The sequence below is a fragment of the Gorilla gorilla genome, chromosome 13 (assembly GCF_029281585.2).
Source record: "Gorilla gorilla gorilla isolate KB3781 chromosome 13, NHGRI_mGorGor1-v2.1_pri, whole genome shotgun sequence".
In the NCBI taxonomy this organism is placed as follows: Eukaryota; Metazoa; Chordata; class Mammalia; order Primates; family Hominidae; genus Gorilla; species Gorilla gorilla.
Window position 1 is genome coordinate 98,013,123 of NC_073237.2, and position 16,863 is coordinate 98,029,985.

At 38.5% G+C, this 16,863-nt stretch overlaps 1 protein-coding gene and 1 long non-coding RNA gene across 2 annotated transcripts in view; one reads left to right on the forward strand and one right to left on the reverse strand.

The window, feature by feature from the left end:
• Window positions 1-16,863, reverse strand: part of GRIN3A (glutamate ionotropic receptor NMDA type subunit 3A) — a 179,848-nt gene that overhangs the window by 114,128 nt on the left and 48,857 nt on the right. Inside the window, exon 2 of the mRNA XM_004048377.5 lies at window positions 7,417-8,021. Coding sequence (XP_004048425.4) covers window positions 7,417-8,021 — 605 coding nt within the window. The remainder of the gene's footprint in view (window positions 1-7,416; window positions 8,022-16,863) is intronic.
• The window catches only part of LOC115935860 (uncharacterized), a 146,365-nt gene that overhangs the window by 82,682 nt on the left and 46,820 nt on the right, over window positions 1-16,863 (forward strand). The window lies entirely within an intron of this gene.

A 16,863-nucleotide genomic window follows, 5' to 3' on the forward strand; every position in this document is an offset into this window, starting at 1 on the left:
TGGAAATTGCTAAATTTCCATCCTCAGAACAGAAGGCCCTGCGCACTATAATCCCTGATTATGTCATCTTTTAAAATTGCATACAAGGCTCATCTTTTAAAAAATATTTCTATCAGTTAACGGTCAACAGCAATTTAGTAATATATTAAACATATATGTACACGTATCTGAATCATTTGGGTCTATGTTTTGTCAATATCTGCAAAATTCAATTACTTATAGGTGAAACTGTAGGGTGGAAGGAGAGCGCCTACCTTTCTTGAAGTTTTCACCAAGAAGAGAACAATGCTAATCTATGTAGTGGGGTCATAATTTAATACATGTTTTGTGCTGTGTTACTATTGGTGTGTATGAGGGGCTTGCTACATCAAGAAGTCATACACACAAACATGGTAATCTCTTTTTCTTGCTTCCATGTGTTGTAACTGGCAAGCTGGCACTTTTTTCTCTCTGTGTTTTCTTCTCTGATATGTTACCTAACAGTTTGATTTATTCCATACCCCTATATCATTGTCCTTACCTTTTGCTTTTTGGTATGAACCTTGACTCTTCTATACAATTATGATCTCTGCCTAGCCCTTGAACTGTTCCTGGTCACACTGTGAAACATCACAACTCAATTCATTCTGGCTCTTTGGATCTGGCCCCAGTGCTAGCCAAGGTGTTGATGTCCCTTCAAGTATTGCCTTGGCATAGCCCTGGCAATAAGACATTATGCAGTATTTACCAGTCAAACATCTATCCTAAGGGTTGTAGGGTATGCAGATTGAAGTGGTCTTGAGAGATAAATCTGAAAATCAGAGTAGAGCTTCAGTATTACTCTGCATAGTTTCATACTTTTTGGCAGATTTCCAGATTTTACAGTAGATGCATATAAAGTGAAAAAGTCAACCAAGAATATAGTTCCTTCTCAGGCACATAAAAGCTTGGAAGCTCTCCTAATTGGGAAACATTCCACAGTTTAAAATCTGCTGAATCCTAGATTAAGTAAATTTGAGCTGTATTCATCAAAATAGAGTCTTGAGGGAATATACATTTTCCAGTGTCCCTTATGTGAGTCCCCCCGACCCCGCCCCGCAGTGACTTAGGGAAAATTTCAGACTCATCTCTTGGCATGACTTAAGTGACCTGGAGTGGAGGTAATTTCAAAGAATTCCAGCCAAATCATTCCACTGACAAGGGTTCCTACTGAAAACATCTGAACACACAGACCTTAAGTGTTGATCCCTGAGATTCATGAACCCAAACATGTCTTTTCTAGAAGTATCAACACCTTAGTAACCCTAGCAGAGAAAGTTAACCTAGGAGTAATAGTTAGGTATACTGGATCAGCCATAAGCAATGTGTTCTTCTCGGGACTCCAGGGAGCTAGTGCTAAGCAACCTCCAACCCCTGGCTTCCATGTTTAATGCAACTGCATTTCTTTTAAGTACATGTTGAAATACGTGGGTTAACCAGTTTGTGTTGGTAGAGGTCTTTAGGACAAGAATGCTTATAAAATTTAAGAACAATTAAGAAAATTACTGTATGCAGATGCGATTTGTATAGCTTCAGACTGAAAGAATATAAATTAGAAAGTAATAGGATCCCAATTAAGGAACGCTTATACTAATTCTGAAAGAGCCTGGAATATGGATTTAGATAAACTGGTTTAAATGTTCCCCTGCAAAGTAGTAGCTGAATGACCTTAGGCATACTACTTAACTTTTTTGAGATAGGTATCCTTATAGTTAAGGAAATTAAAGTTTATGACATTTAAATAACTTTAACATGGTCACAATGCCACTAAGTTATGGTGACAGTGGACAGAATATCCAAAATTAGAATTATAGCATTCAGCCTCAAGTTCTTCTGGAACTCTGCTAATGTTCACGAATAAATTGTGATGATTATCAATTTATATGTTGGGTTTTTTGAATGGACATTTGTTTGATTCATTTTTTTGAAGATTTTCTAATTCTTCACAATGCCTGGCACATAATAGGTTCTTAACAATATATGCAGAATCAATAATGAAAACATTTATTATTAATAAAAGGCCAGTGAGTATTGATATTGCTTGACTGTGTAAGCATAAAGATAAACATAGTTTGAAGAGAAAAGAGTCTCTAGTGTGTTGAATCATAATTCAGGGTCAACTGAGGAGGGAGGCCTGGAAATGCTAGCACCAGCAGAGTATAATCACTGGTATAAAGGGTGTTATCCCACTGAAGAATAATAACCAAACAGCCAGGTCAAGGAAAATGGATAAAACTATGAATAATTAGATGAGCATGTCTTCTCCTGGTGGAGGAACAGAAGGGGGTTGCTAGCTTCCTGACAGCACGGCCTCTTACCTTCTATTCCTTCTGTCTCCAGACAAGGGCTTGACCTTATATTAGTTAACTTCAGCAAATATATGTGAACAAAGGAACGAATTAATCACTGCCTACTTGATTCAATTCTCAAGGGATACAGAACAGAACTGCAGAAGCTGTTCAAAGAAGAAAGGGAGGATTCTACATCCCAATTAGAAGCTAGAATAAACGATCAGAACTATGGCTAATTAGTCAAAGGGTTAGGGACTTCTTAGGCCAAGAACAACAAGGTGTCTGTCAGTGTCCAGACTCTTGGAATTCTTAAAGAAAACATAAGTGCTCATGACCAGATTATGACCAACCCATGGAGCTTTCTCTGCAGGAACAATGAATTTATTAGCACTTAGGGCCTTTAGGCAAGCACGGGCAAATCGTAATCCTGGGAACAGCAGGTAAATTCTCAAACTCCTGTTCACTTTCCCCAGAGTCCGATGTTCGGAATGCAGCAAGGGAGTAAATGTGGGCAAGGCTAAAAGCAATTTTGAGAAATAAAAACAATGTTTATATCCTAATGTTTAAAAAAAATTACTTGCAAAGCTTTTATACTGTATTACTTTATTTGGTTAATTTGTTACAGGATTATGATTTTTATAAATATGTCAGGGCTAATGTTCTGCCATTCAGTTGACATCCGCTCTGCATATAAAATGCAAATGCCTTAGCTTGGCATACAAGCTCTGTGTGGTATGTTATCAAGTTGACTACTTTTCCAGAATCATCTTAAATCCTTTTCATATGCAATTAATGCTCCAGCCATACTAAATTTATCTTTCAGGTCTTGGTGAATTTGCATATGTCATTTCCTTTGTCTGTGAATTTGTTCCAAACCTAAAAACCCCTTTTCATTTACAGGATCCAATTCCAGTGTTTTTCCCTCATCACCAAATATCTGAGAGGAGTTAATTATTTCCCTCTGTATATCTGAATATATCTCTATTCTTATAAATCACACATCCCATTGTTTTATAACCATTTACTTACATTTCGACCTCATTCACTAGACTGTCAGCTCCTAAATGTCAGAATTCAAGTCTTCATTTTGTCTACCCGACCGTAGTTCAACACATGGTCATTGGCTAGGCAAAAACATCCATTCAAATGCGCTTATAAAGGTATTCTCAAAATAATATTCCACCAATAATTGCTCCAATTAACTAACATTTAAAAAAAACAACTTGTAGCTGGGCGTGGTGGCTCACGCCTGTAATCCCAGCACTTCGGGAGGCCGAGGCGGGCGGATCATGAGGTCAGGAGATCGAGACCATCCTAGCTAACACGGTGAAACCCCGTCTCTACTAAAAATACAAAAAATTAGCCAGGCGTGGTGGCGGGCGCCTGTAGTCCCAGCTACTCGGGAGGCTGAGGCAGGAGAATGGCGTGAACCAGGGAGGCCGAGCTTGCAGTGAGCCGAGATTGCGCCACCGCACTCCAGCCTGGGCGACAGAGAAAGACTCCGTCTCAAAAACAAAAACAAAACAAAACAAAACTTGTAAATATATTGTTGAAGATTGTTGAAGATCATGCTATGAACTTGGTCCCTGAATGTTTTGTCTACATTTAGTTATGATGGACATTTGCTCTGGCATGTGGGGACCTAGGAAGAATAAAATCTCTAATACCTGTAATTATGTGTATGTAGTCTGCCATGAGAAATGACTTTTCTAATCTGAAAGCCTAGCTGAAAATGCCATGTTTTTGGTGATTTCATTAACATTTTAAGATGTTAACAGTTCTGTCAGCCCAAACTGAAAATGACTGTGTGAGAAATGAAAACTTGCATAACTCTGACATCCACTATTCATGGCTCATTATCCTGCCGACTTTCATTATGCAGTGAAGTAGTGGGGTCAGCCTTACAAAATTTAAGAACAATGAAGAAAATTACTGTATGCAGATGTGACTTATGGACTGAGAATAACTTACTTTCTGAAAGACTGTATTAAACAAAATAAATAAGGATGATGGAAAATCCACAGATGTTTTATGGCTTAAGGCAGCTTTTCAGTTATTCATTATAAAGTCTCCTTCCTGGGTTTTGCTCATTTCCCTTGACTTGTTCCTGAATACTTTTCAAACTTTCTCTTTGCCTGTATCCCTCAGGAGTTTAAAAAGTCTCAGGTATTACTTCCTGAAGTTCTTTGGGTTCATTTCTCAAACACATTCATCATGATGAAAATATTGTCACTGACCCGGTGTAAATTACTGCTGGGCTTCAAACCTCACAATCTTCTTTTACAGCTTCAAAGTTTGTGGAATAAATAGCCACGAGGGTAGAGGTTATATACTAACCTAACATCCCACCATAAGGAGAGAGAGAGAGAGAGAGAGACAGTGAGAGAGAGAGAGAGAGAGAGAGAGAGAGAGAGAGAGTGAGAGTGAGCGAGCGAGAGAGAAAGAAAACCAAACAGAAATCATCCAGTATTTATGTAAATTTAAAAAGTACTTAATTTAGACAATATCTACCATCTACCCATTTCTTCTACAGCAACAGATAATGTAGGATGTAAATAAAACAGAAAGTTACTTTTCTTTCTTTCTATGTCAATCCCCTCCCCTCCCCTTCCCTTCCCTCCCCCTTCCTTTCCTTCTTCCTGTCTTTTTCTTTCTTTCTTTCTTTTTTTTTTTTTTTGTGACGGAGTCTCGCCAGGCTGGAGTGCAGTGGCACGATCTCGGCTCACTGCAACCTCTGCCTCCCAGGTTCAAGAGATTCTCCTGCCTCAGCCTCCCACGTAGCTGGGACTACAGTCGCGGTGCCAGCACGCCTAGCTAATTTTTTTTTTTGTACAGACAGGGTTTCACCATGTTGGCCAGGATGGTCTGATCTCTTGACCTCGTGATCCGCCCACCTCGGCCTCCCAAAGTTCTGGGATTACAGGCGTGAGCCACTGCCCCTGGCCTCTATGTCAATTTCAATAAATACTTATTAAGTGCTTACTATAGGCTAGGCATTGGATAAGGCTCAATAATAGCGTCTCCGCTTAACAGAATTTATATTCCAGCTCAGAAGTCAGATTCATAGACAAATAATGAGGATAGAATGGGCCAAGTACCACTATATAATGTTATATACAAAATGCCATGGGATCCTTGTGGAAGGAAGAACATAATTTTAGTATAAATTAAATCTTGAGGAGCCAGAAAGATCAGTTTGATCTTGGTAAAATGAGACCCTAAGGTATATACAACTTAAGTCAACAAATATTCTTCTCTGTAGTTTCTAAACGTTTTTAGGATTCACACAGAATCATTTTTCTTGCATTCTCCTTTTTACATGAAACAAAAAGATGCTAAGGAACTCAATGTAGTTTTCATAAGTGGTTTTTCCTGGCTGCTGTTTATGACTGTCCTTCCAAAACAAAGACTATTTGAAATTATAAATCAAAGCTTTGCTTGTATTTTTGTTGTAAAGGAGAATGTTTCTTGTCTTAGATAAAATTCTGAACCTTAATTATGTGCTAGCGTGCAAACAGTAGATTAAATCTGGAGAGTGGCTATAAAATAAAATATACATGGATTTTAATCTTGTGGAAATTATAATATGGGGAAAGGGAAAGTTCAGATGATGATAGAACATCTAATTTTATTACTAATAGATTTGTAGTGAATATATTTGAAAAATTTTATTAACAACATTCTTTAAGGAGTTTACAGGTTGTGTTCAGTCTTTCACTTTTCCCTTACATATGGCATTTGGCATATTGCCTTGTACATAGTAGGTGCTCAATTTATACATACATATATATATATATATATATATATATATATATATATATATATGTAAAATTAAATGTACAACTATTTGCACCCCTTGACCTTTTATCATGTCTTTTTTAAAGATAAGAAGCTATGAGGTTGCCTTGTAGTCCTCAACATAGTCAGATACCACTGTTCCAGGATGGCCTAAAAACAGGGCCTAGTCTACAGGGAAACCTTCATCTTTGAAGAAATAATAATCTTCTGACTTGGCCTCTCTGACCACAGGTGGTCCTTTTTCAGAAGAAAGTCTAAGCCCTAATGAAATATCCTTTAAGGATATTCCCCATTTCCCGGGAATCGCCAAAACCATTTCCATATGATGTGTTATTCTCTATTTTAAATGGACATTTTCATTCTAGTTTCTGAATCATATTGAGGAACCGGAGCAGAAATGTATTTAATTTAAAAATAAACAAATATAATTATGAATGTATAAACAAATAATATTATACATATATATATAATACTCTTATGGAACTCTTAGTTCTATTAATGTATCCTGTTTGTCTACTACCAATCTATCATCTATTATCTCTATCTATCTATCAATCATCAATCACAATGATTCTATGGGTAACAGGAACTACTCTTATATATCCATTTTACATAAATGAATATAGAACAAAGGAAATTAAGGCTCAGAGAAGTTAAGTAACTTGATTAAGTCACTCAAGTAGTAAGTGGCAGTGCTAAACTTCAAGTTCAGATGGTCTGAACTTGAGTTCAAGAGTCTTTGCCTTTACTACTCTATACTGCCTTAAGCATCAAGGCCAGGGAGGAGGGAGAAAAGTCCATTTCTTGCTTGACTAATTTTTTTCTTTGTATAGATTTAGAGAAATTTGATTAACTTTATTGATATAGAAAAGAGTGGGTAGGAAAAGAAACATTTATTTTGCATCTACTATAAGCTAAGCATGGTATTAGGTACTTTTCATATGTAAATTTCATGGTATCTTTATTATGCTATGCCAAGCTATTCATTATTCTATTTTGCTAGTTAGAAAACTGAGGCTTGGAGCTTTTAAATAACTTTCCAAGAACACAACAGCTAGTAAGAAGCTAAACCAAGGTTTAAAAGCAGGATTGAGCACTCTCACTATACGATGTACTTACAAGTTTATAGATCAAATTACAGATAGCAGATCATGAAATACTAGCCTATATAACCAGAAATCCTCTAAGAAATATTATTAAAGTTTAAAGCTACTCAGAGTCAAGATTTCTGCAAAGCGGACAGGTAGGGGAATTTTACTCTCTGTCATGGCCCTATGAATGGGGATATAACCGAGACCTTGCATCCTACCTTGATAAATATTGTCCTGAAGTGAGATTTGTAGTTTCCACCTCCATGCAGTTCATCGTGCTGGGAATGAGAGCAAGTTCTGGTTGGATCATGGTGGCTGTGGCTACAGCTCTTGCGACCAGCTCCATAGCATCTTGTACGTAGTGCTCAAAGACAGACTGTGTTGTTTTTCCATGAGCAATGAGCCCTAAGGGCAGACCCTCTGTCCTCAGCTCCTCCACATTCTGGGAATCTCCCAGCACCCAACGAAGTTCAGGGGGCATGACCCCAAACTGGGTTGTAATTTCGAAAATCCGCCGGATACTTTCCATGTCGCAGCCAAACATCACCACTGTGGGTGTGCTGTTCTTAATACTCTCAAGCTGGATCTGTAGGAAGCTCAAGAGGTCTTGGGTGGAGGGGAGGTTAGCGGTGATGTTGATGATAGAACCAAGGTGGAACTTGGAATTATTCTGGGTAAGGAGAAGGAAGTCGGTGATGTTCCAGTCTTCCTGGCACAGCAACAAGCTAAAATTGTACCAGTTGTTCATGGTCAGGATTGAGACAGTGACATCAGCATCAGAACTTAATGAATTTTCTAAACTCAGTTGTAGGTGAAGGGGATTCTGTATTTAAAGATATGAAAAAGAAGAATTAGAAAGCATTGGCCAAAGACTTTAACATAGGGTACTTTTGCTTTCTTGTGAGGCTTAATACTTTAATTTCACTGTGATACATACTTCTGGGATAAAATTCCCATAGTTTGGAAAACTATGCTTCCTGTCTAATGGAACTATTGATTCCTAACAACTGATTTCCTAATAATTTTTGCTAAGAGTACCAGAGGGCGGATAGTTCTTGGTGTGAATATCAGAAGTAACACAATCATACGTTTGGTTTAGGAGTTTTGTCAGGCTTGTCTACTGCCATATAGGCAGTCTCATTTATGGCTTCCCATTTCTTGGTATTGCTATTAAGACCTCATTTGTTAAACTTTGATCTCATATGCAATAAGGAGAAGAAATTACTTTTGTTTCTTTTTAAAATTAATGGCAGGAAATCTTAGCAAAATGCAGGTATTTTTATAAAGATGATGTGAAAGATGGATGCATCATAGTTTCCTAAACTTCCAGCCCCTTGAGGAAGACACTTCTAATAAGTACAGAATAATTTTCAATACATACATCAAGACTAAGTGTGTAGTGCAATGTTAAAGGCTTTATTACTTTTCTGTATCTTCTGAACCTGGATTCTTGCTGTGAAAAGTAAAATCTGTGCCATTAAACACACTTATGTAACTTCTATCACAATTTTATCTACTTGTGGCATTCACAAACTTCATGGAAGAAGAGAAACTTATTTGAAAAGTCACAAATTATTAGTCATATAATTGAAGTGGAAATAGTCTTCCAATGAATACATTTGTTAATTGTTGTCCTCAAGAGCAAGCATCTGACATCCTGACAATGTTTAGCACAATGTCTTATATACGTTAGGGGCACAATAAATATTGGTGGAATTAACTATGTTTATTTTGGGAACTATTGGATTGTTTTTAAGAGCTTGCTGAACATTCAATAATATGCATTAAGAAATGAGGAAAGTTTTCTCAGTAAAATCTCAAGCCCTTGTATGAAACAAAGAAGTGTGGCCTGTCCCTACGTACCAAAAAATGTGTAACAGGAAATAGAATTTATGCTGCACTTTAAACTCTCTGAAGGATTTAAATGACTTTGATACGTGTAGAATAAAAAGTGAGGACTCCACAGAGGTTTACAGGAGGAAAACTATGACTGTAGGTACTCATGATGGTAGGTAGGATGGAGTCTTAAAATTTATTCTTAAGATTTGTTCTGAGAATTTGTCTTTTGTCTTTCCAAATTAAGCTTTTGAGCAAAGCTTGTAATGATAAAAACAGAGCATTGGAAAAATCATCACTGGGAAGCATTCAACAGGGATGGGGAATTAGAAGCCCCTCAAGATCTTGATTACATGCTAAGTGTTCTACTGCTGTTCATGGGAGGGAGGGTAATGAAAAATGGTCTTTTTAAAATTAAAAAGGATTGGCCAGGCACAGTGGCTTGTGCCTCTACTCCTAGCACTTTGGGAGGCCGAGGCAGGATCACTTGAGGTCAGGATTTCGAGACCAGCCTGGCTGTTATGGTGAAACCCCGTCTCTACTAAAAATACAAAAATTAGCCAGAAATTGCTTGAACCTGGGAGATGGAGATTGCAGTGAGCCAAAATTGCACCACTGTACTCCAGCCTGGGCAACACAGTGAGACTCTGTCTCAAAAATAGAATAGAATAAAATACGAAGGATTTAGTGACAAGATCAGATGTGAGAGGCAAAAGAGAGAAAGGACTCAAAAACCAGGAGACAGGATCCAATAGGTAGCTCTGGGTGTCCAGGCTTGAGCTGCCAGCAGGATCTTGAGGTGAGAGAAACGGAAGCTTCGTTTCCTCACTCCTCATTTTGATTTGTATAAATTGCTCCTGTGTTTTCTTTTGCCCTCCTCTTTTAGCTTTCTTCCTTTCCTTCTTCCTTTTTATTTCCTCCTCTGTCTTAATCCTCTTCTCGAAGCAAAAAGCAATGGAAGGCAAGCTCCACATTTAGCTAGCAGGAACAAATTATTCCCAACTGTTTTCTTGGCTTCAGCTCCCTATTCTGTTGCCAGTTTTCTTCCTAAAATACAAATATGACCATATCATTCTCCTGCACCATAACCTCTGAATCACCCGTAGGACAGATTTAAAAATCAATAATATGGCTTAAGAGTCACGGATGAAATTGTTGCTTTCTTGCTAAATAGGAAGTTGAATTAGCTAATCATATTGAGCATTTAGTATTAGACAGAGAAACAAATCCAATAGGCATGAGAGAGAGAGACATGGGAGTGAAATGAAGACCCCCACAATGGATAATGATTAATTCATATAATCACACTCACCCCTACAAACAACTCTACTGAGAAATTCCAGATGTTGAAGTTAATCCTTACACAAACTTGAGACATATTTCTTCAGAAAATTATTAAATGATAGTTTAGAAGCATCTAATGAGATATTATTTATTTAGCAGCCTCAGATGCAGTGTTTTCCAGTTTCTCCCCATATAAGGACAAAGGCACACACATATGCACATGCATACACATGCGCACACACATACACACACACACACACAAAGATTATGAAAACTTATAACACTAAAATTCAAGCCTGATAGTAAAATTTTTGTCAAAATCCAGGACAAAAATTAAACAAGACCTATTGAATAAAATTGAAAAGGAAAATCTGTGTCTTACATATGGTTTGTTGTTTGCAAAAGAGCAAGCTCATGGCCTGAAAGAAGATATAAAGATTTTAAAAGTAATTTCCATATTGTTTTTCTCCTAAATCAGAGATCCAGAAACAGAACAACTCAAGAAGCAGGAAGCCTGTCTCTATCATGCAGATAGAGTGAAACTGCCTTATACGTACATTCAATTTATCTATATTAAAATAAACAGGCTCAGAAGAGAGAGGTGGGAGGGAGAAAATATGAATTTAAATAGTACTGATAATTCTCATTCCCTTAAATAAGTGTGCTATTTATTATATTATGGTATATTATTTATATTATCACATACTTTAATGTAGCTATATTATTATTCATATTGTATACACAAAACCATATATGTCAAGCTAAATAGGTAATTTAAAAGATTTTAAAATGTAATTTTTCTAGACTTTGAATTGAATCTTCATTTCTAGTGGAGATGAAACTCCACTCTACTCCATTAATTTTGCAGGTTTTGTTCCATCATAATCTGGTTAGACATTGTTTCAGAGCCTGAAATTTCCAAAAGAATAGGGCAGGAAATATGGCTGGGGAATGTGCATGCTGCCATGCACTCGTGGAATGAAATCCCAAGTAAGTGCAGAGGTGCAGGGAGAGAGGAGTCACCAAGAAGCTGGTTCAAAGCATCAAAGAATCATTCAGTGGTGTGAGAGAAGATTGCTTAACCCGCTATGGATCAGACTGTAAAATATTAAAGTTCCGTATACAGAAAAATCAGGCAAGAGTGGTAAAAATATTTGGAAAAAGAAAATGATAGGCCTTGCTTTGGAGGATATTAGAACACATTAGAAAATGTCATTTTTATAAAGCAATAATAATTAAAACAGGGAAGTACTAATAGGTAAATAAATGGAGCAAATGCTAATGTATAAAAAAGTAAGTCAATTAAATATATTAAATTACTATGTTATAAATTAAAATAATAAATAAATAGGGAAGGAAATAGGAGATTAGAATTTGAGAAAATAGATTAGTTAGAAAACTAACAATTAAATTTCTCATTACATCATATATTAAAAATATATTCCAGGCCATTAAAGAGCTAAAAGTACAATATCAAATCATTAAAAGATAGACCAAAAGGTAAATATGTATCAGAAATTACAATAATAAAAGGAAAACACTAAATTATCACAGCACACCTTATTTTTAGTTTTAAACACCTATCATAAAAAATAAAGGAACATGAAAAACAAGAGAATATTAGTAATAAATTGGGTAGACAAAGAGTTAATGTTCACCAAATGTATAAAAGATTTACTAGTCAATAAGGAAATAGAATCCTTTACTGAACACTTATTCAATCATGAAAAATAATTTTAAGGAGGGGAGGAGCCAAGATGGCCGAATAGGAACAGCTCCGGTCTACAGCTCCCAGCGTGAGCGACGCAGAAGACGGGTGATCTCTGCATTTCCATCTGAGGTACCGGGTTCATCTCACTAGGGAGTGCCAGACAGTGGGCGCAGGCCAGTGGGTGCGCGCACCGTGCGCGAGCCGAAGCAGGGCGAGGCATTGCCTCACCTGGGAAGCGCAAGGGGTCAGGGAGTTCCCTTTCCGAGTCAAAGAAAGGGGTGACGGACGCACCTGGAAAATCGGGTCACTCCCACCCGAATATTGCGCTTTTCAGACCGGCTTAAAAAACGGTGCACCACGAGACTATATCCCACACCTGACTTGGAGGGTCCTACGCCCACGGAATCTCGCTGATTGCTAGCACAGCAGTCTGAGATCAAACTGCAAGGCGGCAGCGAGGCTGGGGGAGGGGCGCCCGCCATTGCCCAGGCTTGATTAGGTAAACAAAGCAGCCGGGAAGCTCGAACTGGGTGGAGCCCACCACAGCGCAAGGAGGCTTGCCGGCCTCTGTAGGCTCCACCTCTGGGGGCAGGGCACAGACAAACAAAAAGACAGCAGTAACCTCTGCAGACTTAAATGTCCCTGTCTGACAGCTTTGAAGAGAGCAGTGGTTCTCCCAGCACGCAGCTGGAGATCTGAGAACGGGCAGACTGCCTCCTCAAGTGGGTCCCTGACCCCTGACCCCTGAGCAGCCTAACTGGGGGGCACCCCCCAGCAGGGGCACACTGACACCTCCCACGGCAGGGTATTCCAACAGACCTGCAGCTGAGGGTCCTGTCTGTTAGAAGGAAAACTAACAAACAGAAAGGACATCCACACCGAAAACCCATCTGTACATCACCATCATCAAAGACCAAAAGTAGATAAAACCACAAAGATGGGGAAAAAACAGAACAGAAAAACTGGAAACTCTAAAACGCAGAGCACCTCTCCTCCTCCAAAGGAACGCAGTTCCTCACCAGCAACGGAAAAAAGCTGGATGGAGAATGATTTTGACGAGCTGAGAGAAGAAGGCTTCAGACGATCAAATTACTCCGAGCTACGGGAGGACATTCAAACCAAAGGCAAAGAAGTTGAAAACTTTGAAAAAAGTTTAGACGAATGTATAACTAGAATAACCAATACAGAGAAGTGCTTAAAGGAGCTGATGGAGCTGAAAACCAAGGCTCGAGAACTACGTGAAGAATGCAGAAGCCTCAGGAGCCGATGCGATCAACTGGAAGAAAGGGTATCAGCAATGGAAGATGAAATGAATGAAATGAAGCGAGAAGGGAAGTCTAGAGAAAAAAGAATAAAAACAAATGAGCAAAGCCTCCAAGAAATATGGGACTATGTGAAAAGACCAAATCTACGTCTGATTGGTGTACCTGAAAGTGATGCGGAGAATGGAACCAAGTTGGAAAACACTCTGCAGGATATTATCCAGGAGAACTTCCCCAATCTAGCAAGGCTGGCCAACATTCAGATTCAGGAAATACAGAGAACGCCACAAAGATACTCCTCGAGAAGAGCAACTCCAAGACACATAATTGTCAGATTCACCAAAGTTGAAATGAAGGAAAAAATGTTAAGGGCAGCCAGAGAGAAAGGTCGGGTTACCCTCAAAGGGAAGCTCATCAGACTAACAGCGGATTTCTCGGCAGAAACTCTACAAGCCAGAAGAGAGTGGGGGCCAATATTCAACATTCTTAAAGAAAAGAATTTTCAACCCAGAATTTCATATCCAGCCAAACTAAGCTTCATAAGTGAAGGAGGAATAAAATACTTTACAGACAAGCAAATGCTGAGAGATTTTGTCACCACCAGGCCTGCCCTAAAAGAGCTCCTGAAGGAAGTGCTAAACATGGAAAGGAACAACCGGTACCAGCCGCTGCAAAATCATGCCAAAATCTAAAGACCATCGAGACTAGGAAGAAACTGCATCAACTAATGAGCAAAATCACCAGCTAACATCATAATGACAGGATCAAATTCACACATAACAATATTGACTTTAAATGTAAATGGACTAAATTCTCCAATTAAAAGACACAGACTGGCAAGTTGGATAAAGAGTCAAGACCCATCAGTGTGCTGTATTCAGGAAACCCATCTCACGTGCAGAGACACACATAGGCTCAAAATAAAAGGATGGAGGAAGATCTACCAAGCAAATGGAAAACAAAAAAAGGCAGGGGTTGCAATCCTAGTCTCTGATAAAACAGACTTTAAACCAACAAAGATCAAAAGAGACAAAGAAGGCCATTACATAATGGTAAAGGGATCAATTCAACAAGAGGAGCTAACTATCCTAAATATATATGCACCCAATACAGGAGCACCCAGATTCATAAAGCAAGTCCTGAGTGACCTACAAAGAGACTTAGACTCCCACACATTAATAATGGGAGACTTTAACACCCCACTGTCAACATTAGACAGATCAACGAGACAGAAAGTCAACAAGGATACCCAGGAATTGAACTCAGCTCTGCACCAAGCGGACCTAATAGACATCTACAGAACTCTCCACCCCAAATCAACAGAATATACATTTTTTTCAGCACCACACCACACCTATTCCAAAATTGACCACATAGTTGGAAGTAAAGCTCTCCTCAGCAAATGTAAAAGAACAGAAATTATAACAAACTATCTCTCAGACCACAGTGCAATCAATCTAGAACTCAGGATTAAAAATCTCACTCAAAGCCGCTCAACTACATGGAAACTGAACAACCTGCTCCTGAATGACTACTGGGTACATAACGAAATGAAGGCAGAAATAAAGATGTTCTTTGAAACCAACGAGAACACAGACACAACATACCAGAATCTCTGGGATGCATTCAAAGCAGTGTGTAGAGGGAAATTTATAGCACTAAATGCCCACAAGAGAAAGCAGGAAAGATCCAAAATTGACACCCTAACATCACAATTAAAAGAACTAGAAAAGCAAGAGCAAACACACTCAAAAGCTAGCAGAAGGCAAGAAATAACTAAAATCAGAGCAGAACTGAAGGAAATAGAGACACAAAAAACCCTTCAAAAAATCAATGAATCCAGAAGCTGGTTTTTTGAAAGGATCAACAAAATTGATAGACCGCTAGCAAGACTAATAAAGAAAAGAGAGAAGAATCAAATAGACACAATAAAAAATGATAAAGGGGATATCACCACCGATCCCACAGAAATACAAACTACCATCAGAGAATACTACAAACACCTCTACGCAAATAAACTAGAAAATCTAGAAGAAATGGATACATTCCTCGACACATACACTCTCCCAAGACTAAACCAGGAAGAAGTTGAATCTCTGAATAGACCAATAACAGGAGCTGAAATTGTGGCAATAATCAATAGTTTACCAACCAAAAAGAGTCCAGGACCAGATGGATTCACAGCCGAATTCTACCAGAGGTTCAAGGAGGAACTGGTCCCATTGCTTCTGAAACTATTCCAATCAATAGAAAAAGAGGGAATCCTTCCTAACTCATTTTATGAGGCCAGCATCATTCTGATACCAAAGCCGGGCAGAGACACAACCAAAAAAGAGAATTTTAGACCAATATCCTTGATGAACATTGATGCAAAAATCCTCAATAAAATACTGGCAAACCGAATCCAGCAGCACATCAAAAAGCTTATCCACCATGATCAAGTGGGCTTCATCCCTGGGATGCAAGGCTGGTTCAATATACGCAAATCAATAAATGTAATCCAGCATATAAACAGAGCCAAAGACAAAAACCACATGATTATCTCAATAGATGCAGAAAAAGCCTTTGACAAAATTCAACAACCCTTCATGCTAAAAACTCTCAATAAATTAGGTATTGATGGGACGTATTTCAAAATAATAAGAGCTATCTATGAGAAACCCACAGCCAATATCATACTGAATGGGCAAAAACTGGAAGCATTCCCTTTGAAAACGGGCACAAGACAGGGATGCCCTCTCTCACCGCTCCTATTCGACATAGTGTTGGAAGTTCTGGCCAGGGCAATCAGGCAGGAGAAGGAAATAAAGGGTATTCAATTAGGAAAAGAGGAAGTCAAATTGTCCCTGTTTGCAGACGACATGATTGTTTATCTAGAAAACCCCATTGTCTCAGCCCAAAATCTCCTTAAGCTGATAAGCAACTTCAGCAAAGTCTCAGGATACAAAATCAATGTACAAAAATCACAAGCATTCTTATACACCAACAACAGACAAACAGAGAGCCAAATCATGAGTGAACTCCCATTCACAATTGCTTCAAAGAGAATAAAATACCTAGGAATCCAACTTACAAGGGATGTGAAGGACCTCTTCAAGGAGAACTACAAACCACTGCTCAAGGAAATAAAAGAGGACACAAACAAATGGAAGAACATTCCATGCTCATGGGTAGGAAGAATCAATATCGTGAAAAAGGCCATACTGCCCAAGGTCATTTACAGATTCAATGCCATCCCCATCAAGCTACCAATGACTTTCTTCACAGAATTGGAAAAAACTACTTTAAAGTTCATATGGAACCAAAAAAGAGCCCGCATTGCCAAGTCAATCCTAAGCCAAAAGAACAAAGCTGGAGGCATCACACTACCTGACTTCAAACTATACTACAAGGCTACAGTAACCAAAACAGCATGGTACTGGTACCAAAACAGAGATATAGATCAATGGAACAGAACAGAGCCCTCAGAAATAACGCCGCATACCTACAACTATCTGATCTTTGACAAACCTGAGAAAAACAAGCAATGGGGAAAGGATTCCCTATTTAATAAATGGTGCTGGGAAAACTGG